Source organism: Eulemur rufifrons, chromosome 3 (genome assembly GCF_041146395.1).
Source record: "Eulemur rufifrons isolate Redbay chromosome 3, OSU_ERuf_1, whole genome shotgun sequence".
In the NCBI taxonomy this organism is placed as follows: domain Eukaryota; kingdom Metazoa; phylum Chordata; class Mammalia; order Primates; family Lemuridae; genus Eulemur; species Eulemur rufifrons.
This window is the reverse complement of record NC_090985.1, coordinates 41,003,407-41,025,777: the sequence shown is the minus strand read 5'-3', so window position 1 is coordinate 41,025,777 and position 22,371 is coordinate 41,003,407. Positions and strand designations below refer to the sequence as shown.

Sequence of the window (22,371 nt, the reverse complement as noted above, 5' to 3'; positions counted from 1 at the left end):
GGCTACCTTTCAAGGAATAATTCTATTTATTGCTGTTCTTAATCATGTATCTTTAGTATGTTCTTCAAAGGAATTTGGTAGAAATTTGCTTTGATTAGTCAACCAGAAAACATTCTTAGACATTTTACTTACACGTTTTGCCTGAAGAATAATTATACATATTAAAACATGTTGTTAAATTAATCAAAGTAAATTTTGAAAATCATAAACAGGCCTATTTTCTAAGGACATCCACTGAAATGTATATGTATTATTTATTCATTTATTTTTCCTTTTAGCCACCTCCACCTTTAGTGAAAGTGATTGAAGATATTCCCAAGAATAAACTGAGTTCCGTTGATCTTAAGATGAAGGTAACGTCAGGAAGAGTACAGCAGCCAGCAAAATCCAGGGAAAGCAAAATACAAACTAGAATATTAAAACAAGACCTGACTGGTAATTTTGAAAGTAAAGAGGTAGGAATACATGATAATTAAACTTGTCTTTTTCTGCTGTAGGCAAGTCTTAGGATTTCTGTATAGCCATCATTGCTCTTCCCTCTCTTAGGAATTAAAGGAATATTACATGAAGACAAGAAAATTGTAACTGAAATTACAATATGCTTTTTAAACTTTTTAATATACTTGTAAGTATAATACATGTTTATGGTTTTTTAATAAAGCCAAACAGTATAGAATTGCACTGTTTAATATGCTGGCCACTAGCCCCATGTGGTTGGTGAGTACTTGAGGCATGGCTAGTCTGAATTGAGATGAGTGTAAAATACACAGGAAGAAAGTGTGAAAACTTAAGAAAACTTAATATGAAGAAAAGAATGTAAAATATCTTAATAATTTTTATATTGATTATATGTTGAAATGATAGTATTTTGGTTGTATTGGGTTAAATATATTATTAAACTTAAGTTTACCTGTTTTTTTTTTTTTTTCTTTTACTTTTTTAATATGGTTCCTAGAAAATTTTAAATTACATTTGTGGCTTGTTATTCTTCTGTTAAGACAATGCTGGTATCGAAAGTTATGAAGGGAAAAAAAATAAAAGCATACCTTTTTTCCTCCCTGTTCCCTATCCCACTAGTCATTGAATTCCCTGGAGATAACCAAGATACTAATAGTAGAATTACCTTGGAGGGAAGAGATTTCAGTGAATTTTACTTTCTTCTTTAAATTTTTTTATATTTTCCTAATTTTCTGCAAAGTGCATATATTATTTGGAATAGAAAGAAGATATAAATATTAGAGAAATTACTAATATTTTCAAGGAATTTTAAAACTTTTTATTGACAAACACACAAAGTATGCATACGTATGCAACTCAATGAATTTTCACAACTGAACACACCCATATTACTGGCACCCATTCAAAAAATGGAATCATCAGCTGCTTTTCAGACACTCTCCTCTTTATCTCAAGGATAATTACTCCTGATACACCATAGATGAGTTTAGTAAATAAGGTCAGTTTTGCCAAGTGATTGATTGAACCAATTTACATTCCCATTAGCAGTATTTGAGAGTTCTAGTTGCTCCATATTCTCACCAACACTTGCTATTTTTCACATTGATTTTAGTACAGTAAGTAGTCCTTATCTGCAATTTCATTTTCCATGGACCTCAGTCCAAAAAATAATAATGGAAAATTCCAGAAATAAACAATTCATTAGTTTTAAATTGGATACCATTCTGAGTAGCGTGATGAATTCTTGTGCTGTCCTGCCCAGGATGTGAATCATCCCTTTGTCCAGCATATCCACGCTATACATGCTACCTTCCATTAGTCACTTAGTAGCCGTCTCAGTTACCAGATCAACTGTCAAGATATCACAGTGCCTGTGTTCCAGTAACCTTTATTTTACTTAATAATGTCCCCAAAGTGCAAGAGTAGTGATGCTGGCATATTGTTATAATTGTTCCATTTTATTATGAATTGTTGTTAATCTCTTACTGTGCCTAATTTATAAATTAAACTTTATCATAGGTATTTATGTATAGGAAAATATGTAGTATATATAGGGTTAGGTACTATCCGAAGTCTTAGGCATCCACTGGGGATCCTGGAACATATCCCCCACATATAAGTGGGGACTACTCTAACGTCTTTTGTTCTTTAAGCATTTTTAAATTGTGAAACTTATGTACACAGAAGAGTATATAAAGATTACAGCTTAATGAAAAATAAAAAGGTCACATATGTGCCTGCCCTGTGTTGGGTGACCCCAAGACCATCCTCAGGTTTGGTGATTTATTAGGATTTAGCATGTAGTCATGTTCATAGCTACGACATATTATAGCAAAAGGATACAAAGCAACATCAGCAAAGGTAGGGCATATAGGGTGAAGTCCAGAGGAAGCCAGGCAAAAGCTTCCAGGAGTCCTCTCCCACTGGAACCATAGGATATACTTTATTCCTCTAGCAATGAACTATGACAATATGTATGAAATATTATCTACCAAGGAAATTCATTAGACCCAATGCCCAGGGTTTTTACTAGAGGCTGGTTACGTAGGCATCCTGTTTAACACATTTCAAATTCCAGACTCCAGAAGGAAAGCAGGTGTTCAGCATAAACCACATCATACTAACAGTTTAGGCACAGTGAGCCACTCTTATTGGTTCTGGGGATGGCGGGAATTCTCCCCAAATCCAACGTTTACATCCCAGCCAAGGACCAACCTTGCAAGTAGGCCTTCAAAGTGTAGCAGGCTCAGACCTGCTATGTTAACTCTTTTCTGCACATAACCATTTCTACATTAAGAAATAGAGCATTACCAGTAGCTTAGGAGCCCCCATGTGCTTATCCCCAATCATATTTTCTTCCCTACCCACTAGATGGAACATTGTCCTCACTTCTGTATTAATTGTCCTTGATTTTCTTTATAGTTTTATAAACTTTTTTTAAAAAATAGGCCATTTAAAGGACTTTACCATAACCTCTTCATGTAACTCTAAACAAAATATTGTTTCTAGAAATTGAATAGCAGGCACAAACCTAGCTGTGTAATGATTGGGCAGTATTGCTACTATTCAATAAATGCTTTAATGAAAAAGCAGACAGAATGTTAATCTCTGAGGCATGATCTGGCTTCAGCTTTCCTGAGAGTTTGCAGAAGCCTTTTCTGGGAAAGCTGGTGGGCATGCATGAGTGACTTCCAGGAAGCGAAAGATAAAGTCTGGATAGCTTACAGAAATATGTCAAGGAGTGGGGCTGCTTCTAAGGAACTCATAACCAGCTCTAAAAAGTAGGTCAAAGTAGAACACTTCTGTGGGGTGAAATACATGTCCTCAACTAATTTTGGCATCAGAAAAGGAAAGTACGAACTTCATCAGCTTATGGTCAAGACAAGGCAGATAAAATTCAAGCCAAAAGCATCAGGGCATTCTATCCTTTGTTTAAAGAGAGGCTTCAAATTAACCAGGCGTGGTGGCATGTGCCTGTAGTCCCAACTACTCAGGAGGCTGAGGCTGGCGGATCACTTGAGCCCAGGAGTTTGAGGTTGCTGTGAGCGAGGCTGATGCCATGGCACTCTAGCCTGGGCAACAGAGTGAGACTCTGTCTCAAAAAAAAAAAAAAAAAAAAGAGAGAGAGAGGCTTCAATAGCAGCAGGTATCTTGGTGATGATAGCAATCAACATGTCTCTTGCCTGGATCTTTGTGCTCTAGTCTGGGCAAGTTGCCGTCTATATCTGGTATGTGGCACTCAAGTGGGAATCTTCATTCACCATCATCTTGAGTTTTCCCAATCTAATCACATTGGATTACCTATTACTTCTGGTAAATAGAATACTAACCTAAGTCAGAAAATCTGGCTTCGGGTCTTGAGCCAAAATTTAGAAGATTTGTCATTGAACAATTCACTCAACTTCTCTGACCTTCCCCTTTCCTTTCCTTTCCTTTCCTTTCCTTTCCTTTTCTTTTCTTTCTTTCTTTTTTTTTTTGAGACAAAGTCTTGCTCTGTCGCCTTGGCTAGAGTGCAGTGGCATCATCGTAGCTCACTGCAACCTCAAATTCCTGGGCTCAGGTGATCCTCTTGCCTCAGCCTCCCCCAGCAGCTGAAACTACAGATATGCGCCACCACGCTCAGCTAATTTTTTCTAATTTTAGTAGAGACAGAGTCTCACTTTTGCTCAGGCTGGTCTCAAACTCCTGGGTTCAAGCAATCTCCTGCCTCAGCCTCAAAGAGTGTTAGGATTACAGCGTAGGTCCCACCGTACCCGGCCTGACCTTCCCATTTTCTAAAATAAGGGAAGACAACATCTCATCTGTTTCACAAAGTTCTTAGGATCAAATTGAGATAATCTATGAAAATGGCTTTTTAATCCCAAAACCTATAAAATATAATTTTTCTATTAAGATAAAAATTGACTTAAAAGTTTTCGATATAAGAAACTGTCAGTAGAAGCTGATGTCTATTAGTGTTGTCTAGAATAAAATGGTGAAGTAAATAAGTTTTTCTACCAAACTTGTCCTTGATAACTTTCATGCTAGGAGTTGTTCAGCATTTTAAGAAAAAGGAAGGGGTAAGCAGGGGTGGGGGGTGGGAAATATCAGAATGTATTGCATTTGATGCAAATGGCAGTTCATGGGCCCAATCCAGCTTGTCAAGCTAAGACTGGCTTTTATATTTTTAGGGTTGCATCTTAAGTGGTTATATACCTACATAATATTCTCCATTTTTCCTCTTGGCCCACAAAGCCTAAAATATTTTTTTTTTTTTTTTTTTTTTGTTGAGACAGAGTCTCACTTTGTTGCCCAGGCTAGAGTGAGTGCCGTGGCGTCAGCTTAGCTCACAGCAACCTCAGACTCCTCGGCTTAAGCGATCCTACTGCCTCAGCCTCCCGAGTAGCTGGGACTACAGGCATGCGCCACTATGCCCGGCTAATTTTTTCTATATAGATTTTTAGTTGTCCATATAATGTCTTTCTATTTTTAGTAGAGACGGGGTCTCGCTCAGGCTGGTCTCGAACTCCTGACCTTGAGCAATCCACCCACCTCGGCCTCCCAGAGTGCTAGGATTACAGGCGTGAGCCACCGCGCCCGGCCCTAAAATATTTACTAACTGGCCCTTTACAGAAAAAGTTTGCCAAACCCTGGTCTAGGAAGGTAGTATGTCATGAACTTTATTTGCTATGTATATGCACACTCAAGAAAGGGAGAATAAGAGAGAAGAGAGTCCCATAATATGAAAATATTTCTTGCTGTGTGTTGTGTTCTAAAGTTCGAGAGCCACTGGGGACTAGATTACCATTTGTTATCTTTATAGTTTATGATTATGTCACTTATTGATACTATCTTTGTCTTTATAGAATGAATTATCAGATGGATTAAACAAAAAGCGTTTACAAATCTTATTAAAAGGCTATGGTGAATATCCAACAAAATACAGGTAAAATTTAAATTCTTTTATGTTAAAGCAATTTTACTCAAAATTTTTTTGGTTAAAATTATATTTTAATTTCAGAATGTTCATTTGGCGCTCTCTGCTGCAACTGCCTGAAAATCATACTGCATTCAGTAGCCTCATAGATAAGGGTACTCACGTGGCATTTCTCAACCTTCAGAAGAAATACCCCATCAAAAGTAGAAAACTACTCCGAGTATTACAGAGGTATGTTCAGTATATTGCAGCAATGTGCATGAAACCTGTGACTAATAGTTGCAATGTTTTAAAATCCTCTGCTTAGAACATCATTTAGTCATTTCTAATCATCCTTGTGTGATACATTGGTTTGTTTAATTTAAAAACAAAACTTACATATATATTACATATGACTATTAGTTTGTGTTGTGTCCTGGAAAATAGGGCTCTTTCAGATTAATCTAAAAGAACAAAGAAGCATAGTAGAAAGATTTTTGAATTTGAAGGCAAAAGACCTACTTTTGAATCCTTGTTCTACCACTTAATTGTTATGTAAGTTATTCCATTTTACTTCTCTTAGCCTTAATTTCTTGATTTAAAAATGGGGGTAATAACACCAACATCATAAGATTATTAGGACATCAGATAAGAATCTCTCTTAGAATTATCATACTAGAGTACGATTCATAGTAAGCACCCAGTAATTGTTAATAATAATAATAATAGCTAACCCTTAAAGTACCTTTCGTATGCTAGGCACTACTAAAGGTACATCTAACTTATTTTACGCTTAAAGAAACTGAGGCATAGGCCGGGCGCGGTGGCTCACGCCTGTAATCCTAGCACTCTGGGAGGCCGAGGCGGGTGGATCGCTCGAGGTCAGGAGTTCAAGACCAGCCTGAGCAAGAGTGAGACCCCGTCTCTACTAAAAATAGAAAGAAATTATCTGGCCAACTAAAATATATATAGAAAAAATTAGCCGGGCATGGTGGCACATGCCTGTAGTCCCAGCTACTCGGGAGGCTGAGGCAGGAGGATCGCTTGAGCCCAGAAGTTTGAGGTTGCTGTGAGCTAAGCTGACACCACGGCACTCACTCTAGCCCGGGCAACAAAGCAAGACTGTCTCAAAAAAAAAAAAAAAAAAGAAAATGAGGCATAGAGAGGTTAGCTAATATGATCCAGTCACACAAGTGGTAGAGCTGGAATTAAGCCCAGGCTCCAGAGTCTAAGTCTATTTTAAAATAAAGTTTCTATTATGAAAAATCTCAAGCATAAATAAAAATAGAATAATATAATGAATATCCTCATGTCCATCACTCAGCTTCAACAATTGCCAACTCATGGCCAATCTCGTTGCATTGATATTCACACTCACTCTGCACCCCAAATCCCAACACACAGACCCTGCTAAATATTTACATAAGTATCTCTAAAGGTTAATGACTCCTCTTCTTTAACATAAACACACTACCATTATCACACACAAAAAGGATTGACAATAATTCTTCAATATCCTCAAATATCCAGTCAGCATTCATATTTCTCTAATTATCTTAAAAATTTTTTGTTATGGTAAACTTGTTAAAATCAGGGTCCAGACAAGGTGCACCCATTGCATTTGGTTGATATCCCTCTTCATCTTTTTTTCCACACAATGTATTTATTGAAGAAACCAGGTCATCTAACCTATACAGTCTTTCTATTCTGGTTTGCTAATTGTATTCCCATGGTATTGCTCAACATGTTTCTCTTTCTCCTGACTTTACTATAAACTGATAATTAGAGCTAGGAGCTTGATTTGATTCAAGGTTTTTATTTTACTCCCTTTGGTATTTGTTTCATTGTTTTGTAAGAAAATATTATAGGTGGTTTTATGTACTTCTGCTAGGAAGTTTATGAAACCTGGTTGTCTCTTTTGGTGATGTTACTGGCCATTGATGATTATTGTCTAGATTCATTATTTCTCCAGAGATTTGCAAAACAGTGATAATGTAATTCTATCATTCCTTCTCCTTTTATGAACTATAAAATTTCTATAAAGAAAAACTTCCTATTATCAACTCTCTGGTTATCCTAAGATACAACTCATATAGGAAAGGCAAGTTAAATGCTCAGTATGTTTTTTAAAAAATTTATTTACCAGTTTTCAGAATAGTAAATTGATTACCCTGGAGTCCCCCAAAGTGATCAGTGTATTCATTATGAACTCATAGATTTAAATATATAGGGCTTTTCAGTGGCTAGAGCCAGGTTTATATTGATATTTTCAGTTCAATTTTAGAACTGCAAAGTATTTGTATTGCTTCTTTGATTTTATATTTTTATCTTTTTCTCTTATGCTAAGAATCTTGATTCCTAACAGTGCTGACATAATTCCTTAATTTTTTTACACACATGCACACAATGGTTTTAAATTCCATATATGTATGCTATATAATAAAATCTATGTAACTGTAAATAATAACAAAGTGACTATTATATCTCACATTATGATTATTGAAAACAATTCAAAATATTTTTTGTAGTTCTTTGTCTTTAGGTTATATCCCATTAGACATGTATAATCAAATTATTGTTTTAAAGTCACTTGAAATAATTTGTTTTCAGTTCTTTGAAATTTTTTTATATTTAATTTTTATTTTGTTTTATACTTTCTTAAGACATTTACATGTTTCTAAATCAAATCTATAAAATAAGGTATATTTAGAACAGGCTGGCTTCTGTTCTCTCCATTCTGTTGCCTTTCTTCCCCATAAGTAATCCTTTTAATAAAAGTTATCTTATTTGTATGCGCAACTGCATTTGTATTCTTCTTCCTTAAGTAAATGGTTGTGTACTCTTGTAGTTTTCTGTACCCTGATTTTTAAATTTAATATATGGATATCATTAAAAAGCAATGTGAAGAAATATTCCTCTTTTCTTTTTTATAGTTTACTGTGCTTTGTTGTACAAATGCACTGTAATTTATTTGGCCTTTCCTCCATTAATGAACATTTGAATTGTTTCCAGTCTTTTGCTGTTACAAGCATGCTGCATTAGTTTAGCTTTGTCCGTAAGTCTTTTTTTTTTTTTTTTTTTTATGGAGGCAGTCCCACTCTATTGCCCAGGCTGGAGTATAGTGGCACAATCATAGCTCACTGCCGCCTTGAACTCCTGGGCTCAAGGAATCTTCCTGCCTTAGCCTTCCGAGTAGCTAGGACTATAGGCATGTACCACCATGCCTGGCTAATTTTTATTTTTTTAATTTTTTTTTTTAGAGACAGATGTTTAGCTAAGTTGCCCAGGCTGGTCTCAAACTCTTGGCCTCAAGCAATCCTCCTGCTTCAGTCTCCCAAAGTGCTGGGATTATAGGCATGAGCCACTCCACCCGGCCCATAAGTCTTTTTTAAATTTAAGGACAGATTCATAAATTTTTGATTACTGATTCAAAGGATAAATTCATGATATACTACCTTTTTGAATTAGAGAAAAATCAGATCACTTTGCTAAGACCTGACTTAAAGGAAATGTGAATTTCTTTATTTTTACCATTGGATCTTCACACTTGATGTGCTTCCCTGTTGTGCATAAGTCTGTGCATAAAATGACATCACAGTTCAGACATTTGTCAAAATACCAATGTCCACTCTTAATGCCTTCCCTTTGCTTTTTGAGTTCATGTATTCAAGGTTGAAAGTGGAAAAATAGTAATTTTACAGTAGAAAAACTTGGCAGACATCTGTTTAACCAAGTAACCAAATTTAAAATCACCAGTAATGAGACATACCAGTATAATACACATCACTTTTGTGATATTCTGTTTTTTCTTTGTTTTGGGGGATTTTTTTTGTTGTTGTTGGTTTTTTGTTTTTTTGTGCATCCTGGGTGGGCTTTTGTGATATTCTTGCCAAAAATATATAACCTCATTCTAATCATGAGAAAACATCAGACAAACCCAAATCTATTCCTCAAGAGTGGCAATGTCATGAAAAAATAAGGAGAGACTGAGAAACTCTCACATTGGAAGAAACTACAGAGACATAACAAATCAACGTAATGTTGAATCTTGGATTGACAAAGTGAAAAATTGACACAGAAAAATAGATTTAATGGAAAAAAATGGTAAAATCTAAATAAAGTCCATAATTTAATTAATAGCATTGTGCCAATGTTAATGTCTTGGTATTGATAATTATATGCAAGTCGTTAACATTACAGGAATTTAGGTGAAAGGTATACAAGAACTCTCTACATTTTTTGCACTTTTTTGTAAGTCTAAAATTATTTCAAATAAAAAGCTTAAAAAGAGAGGGAGAAACGTTAAAGGTGTTAGAAGTCAATGTGGAAGAATTGTAATCCCAGAATAAGGCCATTTTAAGTATATCCAGAAAAGATTGGTAACGATAAAAACCTCTACATGTAAAAAAAATTCCAAAAAAAAAGGCACACGTAAAACTGAGAAAACATATGACAAAAGGCTGGTTTCTTTAATGTATGAAGTGCTTGTATAAATAAGTGTGAAAAAGGGTCAGCCAATTTAAAAAATGAATAAGCAGTTTAACATATAGTTCACAGCAGTGGAAATGGTTCTTAAACATGAAAAGATGCTTACCTTCCCTCGTAATAAGAGAAATGCCAATTAAAACTACATTGAAGTACCTTTTCTTACCTAGATTAATGGTTTAAAAAAATAGTTGATAATAAAATATGTTGGCAAGAGTGGGAAAGAACAGGCATCCTTTTATGCTGATGATGGGAAGGTAAATAGACATTTGTTGTGGAGGCTAATTTGGCACTGGCTATTGAAATTACAAACGCACATATCTTTTGACTCAGCAATTCCACTTCTAGGAATTTATCCAAATCTATATTCCCACATGAAGACTGATATACAGTACACACAGTGGCATTAAGCACAACATTGTTTATAAAACACTGGGAAGAAATGCCCAAGAGTAGGGATCATTTTAAAGGAATGAAGATGCATCTGTAAAATTTCATGACAAAGCTGTGTGCATACCAATGTAATCTATTTCCAAGATACCACTAATTGAAAAATGCAAGATGCAGAACAATGTTTATTACCACCATTTGTGACTTTTTTTAAGAAAAAGGATTTATACTTTTAACAGTGGTTGCTTCTGGAGACGTAAACCAAATGATAGGGCTAAAAAGGAGAATTTTCACCAAATATGCTTTTTTTATCAAATTTTAATCATATAAATGTCTTATTCAAATAAATTTTAATAATAAGTTATGATTTTCTGGTGTTTATATCCTTATTTTATTCACAGAACCCTATCTGCATTAGCTCACTGGTCTGTCATCTTTAGCGACACACCATATCTTCCACTCTTGGCATTTCCATTTGTAAAATTATTCCAGAACAACCAGCTCATCTGTTTTGAAGTTGTTGCTACTCTCATAAGTAAGTAAAGAATTATTAAAGAATGAAACCAAGAATGGATTTCTATACATTTTCCTGATGTCTTTGCACCTTTGCAACATTTAACATTTCTAGATTTCTCTACTTTTAAGTCAAGAAAATGTGACAAAATCAGGTATAGAGCATAAAATGGACAATTGAAACATTTATATATAAACCTTTTTATTTAGAAGAAAATTTGGATAGTTAAATTTTAGAAGATATTGTTATAGACTGGATTTTGTTAGTAAGAATGAAGCTGATCCTTCACTTACTAAAAGTCTATTATTCTTATAGGATTGTTATAAGTGTATAAAGCATTTAGCACACAATCCTTTACCATAGGCTCATTAAGCAAAACAAACTGATCTTATATAGGGTTTTTGAGAAGAATTTGGAGTGAGGGGTTTATACTGATTACAGAGTACAAGTGAGTTAAAGTCAGCCTTAGAATCCTATTCAGTGGAATGGGTTCTACTTTGGACTAGCTGACTTTGGAAGAATGCCGCTGTTTTTGGTTGGTTTTCAACATCAGGTTTACTGAAACTTGTAAAAACTTGAAAATTGTCATTGATCAATTAGATTTAAAACCAGTTCTGGTGGTTACTTGTTATTATGATTACAGAACCATCAGTCTTTTCTTAGATATCAGGACTTTTTAATTCTCATTATAACATTTAATGGATAGAGATAAATGTTTTTACATATTGCTATCTATATGTAAGAATATAATTTTGAACATTTTTCCTAAGCTTTTCTAATTTTGATTATATATAAATTTAATAGATTTGAGGCGATTGATATGTTAACATTGATTACATTTAATGAAAACTTAAATGGGGACCTTTTTTCAAAAGACCATTTTGTTAATCACGAGATGAACAAAACAGGAGTCAGCAGGAACCAGAATGCCCTGTAACTTGGATCATGAATACTTTGGGAAGTTGAATTTGTTTTAATTGACACTTTTTCTTTGATTACTCTGAAGAAATTTGCAAAATTTCTGTTAATATAAACCTAACATACTATGTTAATAAGATGGAATTTTAAAAATCTATTGTTCTAGAATTTAAAGAGTTATGTTTTCTCTTATTTTTTCATGGGCACATTGAGGACATAAAAAATAGATATATTTTAAGAATCGCAAAATGCTTTGATAAGCAAGGTATTTAAAGATAAATTTTCTTTTTTTCCCCTTCATAGTCAATTGGTGTCAACATTGGTTTGAATATTTTCCTAATCCTCCTATCAACATTCTTAGTATGATAGAAAATGTTTTGGCATTTCATGACAAAGAACTGCTGCAACACTTCATAGATCATGATGTAACTTCCCAGGTAAGAAATATGTGGTTTTTAGAATAACATAACTTACTTTGGAAGCTAACATTGGTTCTGGTATAAATAAAACAGTATATTCTTGAAGGAGTGTAATAAAAAGTATACTACATTTTGTATTTTTAACAATATTCCATTCTTTTTCTTCATTAAACTGCCTTCCTGAAAGTCTGTAAAGAAGGGTCCAAATTAAGGTAGTTCTTTTCATAATTATGTATTTAATACAATGATTTTCATAGTTTAAGAAAATATTATAATAGCAATGACTCTATTTTGACGTTTTCCCAGACAACTAACACATTTTTCCTTATTTACTTTAGCTATATGCATGGCCTCTTCTGGAAACTGTGTTCTCAGAAGTACTGACAAGAGAAGAATGGCTCAAATTGTTTGATAATGTCTTTTCCAACCATCCTTCATTTCTCCTGATGACTGTGGTAGCCTACAACGTATGTTCTAGAGCTCCTTTGCTCAACTGTAATCTTAAAAATGATTTTCAGGTAAACATCCTTGTTCTTAAGAGGGGCTTCTCAAATTCCAGTTATTTCAGTTGAAAAATCCATTTATTTATTGGTTGCCTATTGTATGTCAGGCACTGGTGCTAGGTGGTAGGGATATAACGGATATCAAATTAGACCACATCCCTGACCTTATATAGTTTGTAGATAATTAAACAATTATAGCAGGCTGTTAGTCTTGTAATCATAGATTCAGAAAAGAATCATGATAATATTGGCATTTTGTGCTTTTTGCCTTTCTAAAGGATGTTTATCAGTTGGGTAGTTGTTTATTCTTGAATGAGCTTATCGCTGACCCATCTGGTCCGAGATGGTCTGAGTGCTTATTACACGTGCGACATGGTCATGATCAGAGTTTCGAGGCTTGCCAGGACAGTGACTGCAAGAAAGCATTAGATGACTCGGGAAGGGGGGGGTGGGGAAGGGAGGGATATATACCTACATGATGGGTGCAATGCGCACGACCTGGGGAACAGACACGCCTGGAGCTCTGACTTGGGGGGAAAGGTGGTACAGGAGCAACGTATGTAACCTGCAATTCTGTATCCCCCATAACAAGATGAAATAAAAAAAAAGAAAGCATTAGAGGTAGTTTTGAAAAGGAGAGGCTTTTTTGGTAAACAGGATAAATTAGTTGGGTTTTTGGGGTGTGTGTGACTTATTTTTACTTCATGATCATATGATACATACATATAAATATCTAAAATACATATATTTTAGAATTTGGATCTGCCAAGATAATGTGGAAACATTTCAGACATTTTTAAAGAATCAAGCTATTTTATAATTTATTTATTTTAGATTGTGAAGGAAAAATTCAAGCTGAAAAGGTGTTCCACTGTTGAAGCATTCTTTTTCTGTTGTCACGGAAGCTTTCATTTTGAGCTAAAATGTAAATAGTTTTATTTCAGAATTTCATATGATTGTGAAATTGTATTACATTTTGAAAATAGGAAATTGAGTCTTCATTTTAAAACTTAAGAAAACCCTCAATGAATTTGCAAAAATCAAAATATTCTTAAAGATAAAATTTACATTTACATTTTCAAACTCTTGTTTTAGTTCTACCTCATAATTGCTTTGTTAGGTAAACCTCTGTTTAAACACCAAGTTTTCTTACAGTATTTTTTTCACCATCGGAATAACCTGGACATAAGCGTTGTGATTAGAGAAGTTTATCGTCTTATGGAGACCACGCCTAGTGACATTCATCCAGACAGCATGCTTGATGCTTTTGTTGCACTGACAAAAGGGCAATATCCAGTATTTAATCAATATCCAAAATTTATTGTGGACTATCAAACACAGGAACGAGAAAGAATAAGGAATGATGAATTGGATTACTTAAGAGAGAGGTAATTATGGAATAGTTGTTCTTTGATGAAATGAAATCTGTTATAAATAAGAAAGTTTTTAATGAAAAATACATTTAAATTATTAAGTATTTGTGTAAAATCAGAGTTTGAAGGCTGGAAGTATTTTTTTTTTTTTTTTTTTTTTTTGAGACAGAGTCTCACTCTGTTGCCCTTGGTAAAGTACAGTGGTGTCATCATAGCCCACTACAACCTCAAACTCCTAGGCTCAAGAGATCCTCCTGCCTCAGCCTCCCCAGTAGCTGGGACTATAGGCATGTGCCACCACACCTGGCTAATTTTTTATTTTCAGTAGAGACGGGGTCTCGCTCTTACTCAGGCTGGTCTCAAACTCCTGAGCTCAAGCAATCCTCCTGCCTTGGCCTCCCAGAGTACTAGGATTATAAGCGTGAGCCGCCCTGCCCAGCCAAAAATAAATATAGCTAAATCTTGCATATGGAAATAGAATTGATGACACATTAATCAGATATACATTCTCTGTTTTAGTTGTTCTTGGGCTTAAATTACTTAGCTTTCTTGTTTGTGTTTTCATAATAATAAATATTATCTACTCAAGGCAGACAGTTGAAGATATGCAAGCTGAAGTAGACCAGCAAAGAGTTGAAGATGAAGCTTGGTACCAGAAACAAGAACTACTTCATAAAGCTGAAGAAACAAGAAGAGCAATGCTCTTACAAGAGGAAGAGAAAATGATTCAACAAAGACAGAGGTATGATTTATCACTTTTTTAAAAATTTTGATGTATGAGTTAGTTGAATAATTTCTGTTTTCTTTCAGTTTTTCATTTTAGGAACAACACTGTATACCCAGCTATAGTATTTCCGTTAAGCAAATATTTAAGTTAATAAAAATAATCTTTATATACCTCTTTTCAAAAAATTGGCATATAGAAAAATGTAATTTTAAAGCTATAATGAATATAACTTTGCACTGATTATTTACAAGTAATGCAGGATCTAATGACCTTGAAGGACATTATTTAGAACCATCGTTGTTTTTTTTTTTTTTTTTTTTTGAGACAGTCTTGCTCTCTTGCCAACGCTAGAGTGCAGTGCCGTCTTCATAGCTCATTGCAACCTCAAACTCCTGGGCTCAAGTGATCCTACTGACTCAGCCTCCCACACCTGGCTACTTTTTCTATTTTTTGTAGAGACAGGGTCTCACTCTTCCTCGGGCTGGTGTCAAACTCTGGAGCTCAAGCAATCCTTCCACCTCGGCCTCCCAAAGTACTGGGATTACAGGAGTGAGCTACCACGCCCAGCCCTAGAATCATCGTTGCATAGTGGTTAGAAATGGTTTGTAATATAGTGTTGGGTAAATCACTTTTAGTGGAGTATAATTTTTCAAATTGTGTTTTGAATATATCTGTGTGACCAGACAATTGTAACATAAAACGATTATTTCATTATGCATTTAATACTTTAAATGACAGGGGAAGAAGAGTTAAATGCTTATTCAGAAGTATGTTAGCCAGGTATGGTGGCATGCACCTGTAGTCCCAGCTGCTCTGGAGGATCACTTGAGCCCAGAAGTTTGAGGCCAGCCTGGCCAACGTAGTGAGACTCCCCCCACTCCACCTCTGCTTGTTAAAAAGAATTTTTTAAATAAATAAACAAAAGTATGTTAACAAGGTAAAATGTTTAAATTAAGCAAAGTCATGGGATAAGCATTGAGACTAAGCCTATTTATTGGCAAACTCACTTCCATAAATTTATTGATTCTTATTCTTGGGTGGAACTTTATGAAACAGATTTCTAGTATATGTTAAAAAGAATTACTGGCTTGACATGGTGGCTCACGCCTGTAATTTTAGCACTTTGGGAGGCCAAGGTGAGAGGATTCCTTGAAGCCAGGAGGTCGAGACTAGCCTGAGCAAGAGTGAAACCCCGTCTCTACAAAAAAATAGAAAAATTAGCAGGGAGTGGTGGTTCAGGCGTGGTGGTGCATACCTGTAGTCCCAGCTACTCAGGACGTTAAGGCAGGAGGATCGCTTGATCCCAGGAGTTTGAGGTTGCAGTGAGCTATGATGAAGCCACTGCACTCTAGCACGGGCAACAGAGTGAGACCCTTTCTCAAAAAAAAAAGAGGAATTACTGAGTTGAGCCATTAGCCTTCTACTAAAATTCTCAAAGGATAACCATACATCATCTTTCGTAACACTGGAATATTTTTTGGCATTCTTCCTTCAAATAAAGGATATCAGTTGTGTTGAAATGATCTCAGTGGTAAACTATTAGAAGTCTAAGTGTGAAAATGATAGCCAATTGCATGTGGACCACTTGTCTTCATGAATGCAGGCTTTGTGTAATTGGGCATCTTTCATTTATATATTGTAAACAGTTATGTTACAGTGGCATCAGTTAAATTGAAAAAGTTTGTCAAAATAGGTACCAGGCAGCAATTAAGAAAAAAATTAAACCATATTGGGAAATGCTTTATTTGTTCCACATAATGTATTTTGTATTTAAGACTAGCTGCTGTGAAAAGAGAGCTGAAAATAAAGGAAATACACTTACAAGATGCTGCAAGAAGGCGTTTTCTGAAGCTTCAGCAAGATCAACGAGAAATGGAACTAAGAAGACTGGATGATGAAATTGGAAGAAAGGTTTATTATCTTAATATACATCATCTATATTTACTGTCATTTAAGTGTAATGAGCACCTTCAAATTAATATTTGTAGAGTCCACATGAATACTAAATAGCTTCCTTAATCTTATTTACTTTTCCCTTCATTTATTCTTATTCTCTTTTATATTTCATTAATGGTTGAATATTTAAGAAATGCCAGGAAAATTAGGCAAATTGACCACTGTCCTTGGTAACTATTTCTCTAAAAATAGAAATATCAATCAGTTAGCCATTAATTTTTAATTAGGGGACATATTCTTTTTTAATATAAAAATTTATCCATGGCCAATATAAAAAGAATTTCCAGTAAAAAATATATGAAGCTAAAAATGGACTTTCTCCATTTCCTCCCCAGATAAACACTGTTTAAAAATGGTTAATTACACAGCTTTGCAGGTGTGTGTCTATAGATAGGGTAATAATTATACTCCTATTTTCCCTTATACAAAAATGAGATGTTTATTCTCATATAGTCTGTTTTTGTGACCTGCTTTTAAAAATGATATATATTGAATATCTTATTGTTTTATGTGTGTCTGTTTCTCTTTTTTGTGGTTGCATAGTATTCTATTGTATGAATATACCACAGTGTATTTAATCTTTGCTATTGAACGTTTTTTTTTTTTTTTTTCAATTCATGCATGAGACTGAGAGCTATTGAGCATTTAGGTTAGTTGTAGTGTTTTGAAAATAATAAAACCTTGCTACATTGTATAAATCTTTGAGTACTTGCACACATGCTTTTATTAAGTAAATTCGAAGTTATGCCAAATTGTTCTCCAAAAATAAAAGTTTAAAATATTTTAACTGTATGAGTATCCATACCCTAGTCTAGTCAGTGTTGGAATGCATCAGTCTTAGTATTTGTCACCACAGACAGGTGACAAATAGTCTATTTTAATTTGCCTTTTTTTTTTTTTTTTTTGCTAGTGAGATTGAATTTCTCTTCAGTTATTTATCTTCCATTTGTAGAAGATAAATTATATACACATAACATTTGTCCATTTTTCTATCAAGTTTGTCTTTTTCTTACTGATAGGCCTCTTTGTGTCATTTGGGGCAGCATTGTCCAATAGAAATAAAATGTGAGCACAGATATAATTTTTAAGTTTTCTAGTGGCCACATTAATGAAGTAAAAAGATACAAGCAAAATTAATTTTAGTAACATTTTATTCAACTCAGTATATTTGCAGAGTATTTCAAAATGTAATTAGTATAAAACCATTATTAATGAGATATTTTGTGCCTTTTTTGTACTAAGGCTTTGAAATCCAATATCATTTTACCCTTATAGCACAACTAAGTTTAGACTAGTCACATTTTAAAAGCCACATGTAGCTAGTAGCTGCAATACAGTGTAGGGTTTTATGTTGTAAGTGTTTTCCTCTGGTCTGTGTGTGTTTCTTAATAATGTTTATGGTGTCGGTTTTTTTGTCACACAAAATATATTAATTTTTAGACCATCAAGTTTATTAATTTTTTTATGACTCCTGGGTTTTGTGTCATGTTTAGAAAAGCCTTCCCATTCTAAGGTTGTATTACCACATCGGCATATTTTCTTCTAGTTTTATGTTTTCCTTTTATTTGTTTGATCTTTGAGGTATCTCAGGGATCAGCAAACTACTGTGCACCAGCCTAATCCAGCCCACCACCTATTTTGTATGGCTCCTGAGCTAGAATTGGTTGCAACATTTTGAATGGTTCTGAAAAATCAGACAGCAACATTTCATGATATGAAAATTATATTAAATTTTAAAAAATATATGAAATTCACATGTCAGTGTTTACAAATAATGTTTTATTGGAACACATTTCCCACTCATTTGTTTACATATCTTCCGTGGTTGCTTGTGGCAGAGGTGAATAGGGGTGACAGAAACCCTATGACTCACATAGCCTAAAATATTTACCGTCTGACCCTTTACGAAAAAGTTTGCCAACCCCTGATATGTCTAAAAATTGAATGTAAGTAATGAATTAGGAATGAAGCTTACTTTCCAAAAGGCAAGTCAGTTGTCTCAATACCATTTGTTAGATATTAGCAAAGTCATTTGCCAAATGATGGTTATTACATATTAAATTCCCTTACGTACTTGATCTCCTCCCTTTTTCTATTTCTAAGGCAGTACCGCACTCTTTGAATGACTGTAGTTTTGTAATGTTTTAATAACTAGGCCTAATTCCCCTCATTAGTCTTCCTTTTCAGAGTTTTCCTCAGTGTTCTCAAATGCTTATTGTTCCAAATAACTTTGAGAATTTTATCACGCTGTGAATTCCCACCTCTCCCCATTCTCTTGAAATTTTTATTAGGATTGCCTTAAATTTATACAGTAATTTCGGGAGTTTCTAACCTAGTTTTGATAAAATACTAAATGTTTTTTAAAGTATTTTTAATTCACCTGTATTAGAAATCTATTATCTCTTTTTATAGCATAATACTTCTTGTTTTGTTTAAAGCTAATTAATTTTACATTGCTTTTCAAAATCTAAGATTCCTTTTAATTAGCTCATCTAGTAACGGAGTTTGATATTTCATTATCTAGAAAAGTATGTGTTCTTCCCCAAAAGTAATACAGGCTCAGAACTCCGTCTTTATTCCAAACCACTTTGCAATAAGAGAAGGCATTTTTTGGTCCAAGAATCCTATAAAATCCTTTGAGCAACATGATCTGGCCTCTGCCTACTCTTCCAGCCTCCCATCCTTTCAGCTGCCTGTTCTGATGTTGTGCTCTTGACGCTGCCAAACTGCAAAAGCTCCTCTCACAGTTCAGGCTCCACCAAGAAAGACTGCTTAAGTCCAAAGTGACATGTACGTGTGACTGCAAACATCTGTTAGCAGCAAGCAAAGCTGATCTGTTTTTTGCTCTGGCACGTAGCTGTTTGTATCTCTGAAAATTCATAAGCAAAAGAGCTTGTGTAATTGAAATTCCTAAAAAGCATTATATGCTATGCCAAACCTCTCCTCCACCTCTTGGCATTATTACTACTCTTGCTTCATACAAATAAACATCCCCCGCTTTGAGCTGGCCACTTTGCCAGTAACTTCCTTAAGTTGAACTGGTCCCTGGTCTATGGTTTCTTTTACCCCTTAGATATATATCTTTGCACATTCAACTATATTCTCATTTTTACTGTTTCTCCTTTTATAGGTATTTGATAGCATGTCTTTTACCATAATTGACAATATCTAACACTTTATCTTATGAATGCAGGTAGTAATGCAATCATTAAATGTTTGCTGAATAAATGAACAAGGATAGATAGCTGATTGGTTATAGTTTTTGTTGTTTTGTTTTGTTTGAAACACATAATCGTGTACTTTATTTTCACCCCTAAAAATAATTGAGGTTTTAGGTAGCCAAATCTTTAACATGATTTCTAAGATTCTTTAGTGAGTGCCTTATCCAAAACCTCTAGTATACAGGGGTAAAAAGCTTCCAAGTAATCAAATTTTGGAGATTGTGAACTCTAAATTAACTAAGTTGGAGAACACATGCAAGTTGAACAGTCCCCAATAAATTTGAACCTGGAGTTATTAGTTGTCAAACCAAATTTATAAAAGTATAGAAGTTTAATCAAAAGGAGCCTTATAAATGTTATATTTAATAAGATTAAACATTCTATGTTTTTATCTACCCCAAATTTAAATTGCTCAAGTTTTTCTACCTCATAATATTGGTTACCATAATATGATAAGAACTGCCATCTCTTCTCTAAGTCTGGACAGATGGCCATATGGTAATTGTGGTAAATTTAATTTTTAAAAAATTAAATTTAACTTTGAGAGTTTATTCCCAGGTTTTGTAGTGAATATCAATATGTTGTCAGTTACTCTGGTTTCAAAAACCTGAGTCCTTTTCTTTCTTTTTTTGACACAGGGTCTCACTCTGTTGCCCAGGCTAGAGTACAGTGGCCTGATCATAGCTCACTGCAACCTCAGACTTCTAGGCTCAAGGGATCCCTCTGCCTCAGCCTCCCAAATAGCTAGGACTACAGGTGCACACCACCATGCCTGGCTAATTTTTCTACTTTTTTTGTAGAGACAAAATCTCGCTGTATTGCTCGGGCTGGTCTCGAACACCTGGCCTTTAAGGGATCCTTACCTGTCTTGCCCTCCCAAGGTGCTAGGATTACAGGCTTGAGCCACTGCACCCAGTCCCAATTCCTGTTATTTTAAATACTGTTAGTGATTGTTCAGATTACGAAATTACTAAATCTTTATTATTCTGTAAATTCTTTTTGGTATTCACAGTTTGTTGTTCGGTCATAGGTACATATGAGAGATCAAGAAATTGCTACCACAGCCAAAGACCTGGAAATGAGACAGCTGGAACTTGAATTACAAAAAAGACTTTATGAGAAGGTATAAATCAGTTATTTACAGAATAAGAAAAGCAAGGTTTTTACAAACCCTTTTTATACTGTATTTACTGATCATTTTTAAATGTTCATTTTATTCCCTTCTTAAGCAGAATATAGTGTCATCTAGGATTGTAAGATAGCCAAAATGTCTGAATGTACAGTTTGTTGTAATTCTTTAATTTGTGTTTCTGTTAGCAGCTTAGTCTGGTGTCTGAAGCACCAGATGTAAGCCCCAGATTTTGCATCAGCATCTTTTACCATCTTACTAAGTTATCCTATGTTTGTGTAATAGTTACTGCAGAATTATCCCAGTACCTCACAAGGATCTTGAAGGGTAAATATTGTGAAAGCTATAAAGTACTTTAAATTTGAATCTTCTGGAATCAAATCAGCAAATATCTGCTTAGTACATACAATTTAGTTTTCAAGACACTAGTTAAAGGAGTTTTATTGTTATAAATTTGTATTATTTGGGAAAAATATTTTGTTACTTATTCAGTGTTGAAACCATAGGTTTTCACTTCCTTCAGCCCTTTTAAAATTAGACTTTGAGTTTGAAATTAGTGATAACTGCTAATTCCTAACAGATAAAGATATGATTGTTGTCCACATTAGATAAGGCAAAACATATAGCATCCATTCTCCATTCATATCTATAACACTTTAAGTTCCCACACTGAATTTTTTCTAGAACTGGACAAGGGATTTACAGTTTGGCTAAGTCTCCTGTGATTTTGAATCAGATGTAATTCATCTGGACTAAGCTAAAGTTTGCATTTTACTATATTTTCTTTTGGAGTGAGGAGTATTGGCAATCAGGGGTCATAATTTCAGAATTAACAGAAAATTTGTGAGGAAATACCAAGAATTTCTGATATTTTTTGCTAAGTTTGCTTTATCATTCTCTCATATACACACATGCTTTTTTTCCCTGAACTGTTTAATAGTAAGTTGCTGTCATCATGCTCCTTTAACCCCTAAATACTTCAGCGTATATTTCCTAAAACTAGTTAATCTTCTTATATAACCACAATACAATTATCAGAATCAGAAATTAAGATAATATTGTCTGATGTATTTCAGATTTGATTACTTGTCCTAAAAATGTCCTTTAAAGCAAAAGAAAATCTATTATTTATTTTTGGTTGTCATGCCTCTTTAGTCTCCTTTATTTTTTTCTTTCCTTTTTATTTTAATATGAAGAGGGTGAGAGTGAGATTCAATTTCCTTTTTTTTTTTTTTTTTTTGAGACAGAGTCTTAGTCTGTTGCCCTGGATAGAGTACAGTGGCGTCATCATACCTCACAGAAACCTCAAACTCCTGGGCTCAAGGGATCTTCCTGCTTCAGCCTCCCCAGTAGCTGGGATAACCAGCACACACCATGATGCCA

General features: G+C 34.4%; 1 protein-coding gene across 9 annotated transcripts in view; it reads left to right on the top strand.

Annotated features, from left to right (window-relative positions):
• Positions 1-22,371, top strand: part of TBC1D31 (TBC1 domain family member 31) — a 60,116-nt gene that overhangs the window by 29,525 nt on the left and 8,220 nt on the right. For 4 of the 9 annotated variants that reach the window (XM_069466032.1, XM_069466029.1, XM_069466027.1 and 1 more), the window contains 10 exons: positions 279-455; positions 5,304-5,383; positions 5,459-5,605; positions 10,630-10,763; positions 11,964-12,097; positions 12,418-12,597; positions 13,738-13,970; positions 14,545-14,697; positions 16,458-16,593; positions 20,890-20,982. In XM_069466032.1, coding sequence (XP_069322133.1) covers positions 279-455; positions 5,304-5,383; positions 5,459-5,605; positions 10,630-10,763; positions 11,964-12,097; positions 12,418-12,597; positions 13,738-13,970; positions 14,545-14,697; positions 16,458-16,593; positions 20,890-20,982 — 1,467 coding nt within the window. The remainder of the gene's footprint in view (positions 1-278; positions 456-5,303; positions 5,384-5,458; positions 5,606-10,629; positions 10,764-11,963; positions 12,098-12,417; positions 12,598-13,737; positions 13,971-14,544; positions 14,698-16,457; positions 16,594-20,889; positions 20,983-22,371) is intronic. The other 5 variants (XM_069466034.1, XM_069466030.1, XM_069466028.1 and 2 more) reach the window with 2 other exon arrangements.